Source organism: Meleagris gallopavo, chromosome 29, assembly GCF_000146605.3.
Source record: "Meleagris gallopavo isolate NT-WF06-2002-E0010 breed Aviagen turkey brand Nicholas breeding stock chromosome 29, Turkey_5.1, whole genome shotgun sequence".
Classification (NCBI taxonomy): Eukaryota; Metazoa; Chordata; class Aves; order Galliformes; family Phasianidae; genus Meleagris; species Meleagris gallopavo.
In genome coordinates this window covers 3,669,941-3,673,122 of record NC_015039.2, presented here as the reverse complement: position 1 = coordinate 3,673,122, position 3,182 = coordinate 3,669,941, and the positions used below count along the sequence as shown (strand labels likewise).

General features: G+C 55.9%; 1 protein-coding gene across 1 annotated transcript; it reads right to left on the bottom strand.

The window, feature by feature from the left end:
* Nucleotides 1-134: 134 nt before the first annotated feature.
* On the bottom strand, nucleotides 135-3,178 carry IFI35 (interferon induced protein 35; the record flags this gene model as incomplete). The annotated part of the gene is made up of 8 exons (XM_010724650.2): nucleotides 135-393; nucleotides 576-682; nucleotides 900-1,089; nucleotides 1,247-1,380; nucleotides 1,594-1,738; nucleotides 2,044-2,157; nucleotides 2,453-2,605; nucleotides 3,047-3,178. Coding segments are annotated over 8 exons (1,167 nt in total), but the record flags the coding sequence as incomplete, so codon positions are not given.
* Nucleotides 3,179-3,182: the final 4 nt, after the last annotated feature.

The following is a 3,182-nucleotide window of genomic DNA, read 5'->3' as shown; positions in this document are numbered from 1 at the left end:
CGCTGGGTGCAGCGGAACGGCCCGGGCCGGCCTTGTGATGCTTCTGTTCCCTTGCCCGGGCTGGGACGCGGCTTTCCCTTCATTCGCGGTCCCGGCCCTGTCCCAGGCAGCCCCCAGCACGACAGACACAGAGCTCCGTGCAGGCCTCTTTAATTCACACACTGAATTCCTGATGAGCCAGGCTTACAGGGCTGGTCAGGGCTAGCCCACATCCTCCCTGAACACAGCCACTGCCCAGCGCCCAGCTGGGACGTAGCCGAGGACGTCCACCTCTCCACCACCACGGCTGTCCTTCTGGAAATGGATCTCCAGCGCATCCCTCATGGGCTCCTCAGCCAGCACATCTGGGATCCCCGAGAGCAGAACCGTCCTGCTGCAGCGGGAGGGCTGCAGCTGGGCATAGAGAAGGAGAGAGCTGCAGACCGCATGCAGACTGCATGGGCAGCATGGGCTCAGGGTCTCTCAGCAGCAGAGGGGACCAGAAACGCACCCCTCAGGCTTTCAGGAGCCCCTGGCCCGTGCTGGCTCTCCTGAGGCTGGTGGGTGTTACTCCACACCAGAGTGCATACCCTTACCTGCAGGTTGGTGACATCTCCTCTCATATAAGGCGATATTTTGAGTTTGTATTTTGTTTTCCCAATAGGCACCTGGACCTGACCTCTAGTGATTAGCTGCTCGGCCACTGGAGATGGAAAAGAAAGCCCTGAGCTCCACAGACCCCTGCTGAACTCCTGGTTATGTTTCTGGCATGATCACCAACACTGCTCAGCTCCAGCACAGTCTCCCATCCCCATTCCTCACAGCTCCACCTGCTCTTGGGTGACAACCCAAGTGCTTCCCAGAGCTGGCTGGGCTGCTTTCCTCCTCCAGCAGCCCTGTGCTCAGTGTGTCCTACACACCTCCATCCTGTGTGAAGGTCAGCACCACCTGGCCACAGTCATCCAGGAACTCCCTGCTCTCCACCTCACTCCCTCCATTCTTCGTCTTGCTGAAAAAGAGCTCCAGCTTGTCCAGTAGGATATCCTCAGGGATGCCCAGGCTGGGCAGGCCAGACACCAGGATACTCCTGCTGCCTCGAGTGAGCCCAATCTGGGGATGGCAGAGGCTAGTTAGTGATGTAGCAGGGCAGAGCCTGAGGAGATCAGATCTGCAGTACTGGTGTGCTGGGCTGAGCTGCTATCAGTGACACAGTCCAGGCAGTAGTGGAGAAGGACAAAGGACACAGTCCCAAGCTCTTGGAACATACCTCCAGGGCAGATGGCAGCAGTATGTCCACCGGACCTGCCTGCACTCGCACATGGCACCGGTCAAGGTCTTCTGGGTCCTCCCCGTGGCTCAGCTCCACCACATGCTCTTTCATCTCTATCACCCGCTGGGCCACTGCAAAAGGAAAAGCCCTCAGCCCAGGCAATCAATAGGACAGGGCATAGAAGAGTGAAAGCTTTGGGAAAGGGAAACAGCCTTGCATAATGATGGCTTGGCCAGGACAGGCAGTGCTTGTGAGTGCTGTGGCTGTAGCACTGCTGCCAATGATGCTTGGCAAGCCCGAATGACAGGGATGCTTTCCCATAGCAGTGCTCTTTTCACTCTTACCCTCTGCCTTCTCAAAGGTGATGAGAGCTGAGCCCCCTGACAGAGGATAGCGGATCAGAGGGGTGAGCACCAGCTTGTTCACATCCTCCTTATCTGTTGTAAGTCCCTTAAACACTACCTTCCTTTCTGGTAAGGCATGCAGCATCTAGGTTAGAGAAAACAGCAGCTGGAAGAGACTGCACCCTGCACAAGGCCTGTCCTTGCCAACCCAGATGAGAAATAAGCTCATGGCTCAAACTGAACAGCTGGCTAGACTTAGCAGAGTCTCTCCTATGGTCCAGCAGTGCCCAGAGTCCCAAAGCCACTGCTTCTGGCCTTGGCAAAGGAGCCCCAGGCTGACAAGAGCTGGGCCTAATAACACACAGTGCCCAGCTGCATTCACCAGCAGCCTCTCCACCCTGGCTCACACCCCTCACCTGTGGCCATGAGAGCCTACACACGCTCTGTTACCGTCATCGGGTCTTCCCTGAGGATCCTCTTCCTCATTTCTTCCAATTTGTTTTCCAACATCTGCTTCTCCTGTGTCAATCTGCTCTTCTCATCCCGTGCTATAGAGATATCCACCTGGAAGAAAAGAAATAGTGAACGGTAGGGGAATCAAGACAAAGTTTGGGATTACAGCTGCTCTCTGATCTAAGCAACTCCAACCTGTGCCATTTTTCTGCTCACCACCCTGCACCCTCGCTTTCCACTGCAGCCCTCCTCAACAGCACAAGCTCACTTCCCCACAGAGGCCCCTTGTACTGTTCCATGTAACCATTGTTGCATCCCAGCAAAGTTATCTCAAAGTGGTGAGCTCAGCAGTGCAGCCAGACTTTCCACTGCTGCCTTGCCTAAGACAACTCCTTCAAGCACGCACCTGGAGGGATACCTTGTCATCATTTGGAGGCTTTTGCTTGAGACTTTTCTGAAGAAGTTCTCTCTCTTTCTTCACATGTTGCAACCTTTGCTCTACAGCTTCCTTGTCCTTTTGCAGCATCATGTTGGCTTGATCCAGAGCGCTACAAAGATCCTGTGAGAGGAACAATTAGTGTCTCTGTTAACAATGCAGCATCCCCACAGCATGTCCAACCCCAGTACATGGTTGTGTGGGCGGGCAGCAGGCTGCTCCATATGCACAGCGCAGGAGCCCAGTCCTGGTACTTCATGACTGTGAGTATCCCCTCTCCATTGTTTCTGGCTTGCACTCAGCAATTTGGTGCCACATGTATGAGAGAAAAATACAAAACTCAAGAAATCTGCTGGCATCCCAGTGCAGAGAGCTTGCAAGGAGACAGGTTAGCACATGAAAAACTGCTACCAAAAGCTGCGAGCACGACGGCTGCAGACTCAGAAGAGCGGCAGCTGCAGCCCGGGAAGCTGCGGGGCTTCTGTGCCGGCTACAATAGAGGCCTCAGAGGATCGGGATCTGACCCGACTCATCTCTCGGGGACGCGGCCGGAGCGGGACACACCTCGCACTGCTCGATCTCCTGCCGGGCTCGCTCGGGGCTCATCTTCAGGCTGCCGTCCTCCGGGCGCTGGGGCTGGCCTGCCGCACCAAGGCGTCCTACAGAGCGCAGGGTCAGAGCCGAAGCCTCCGAGCCTCGG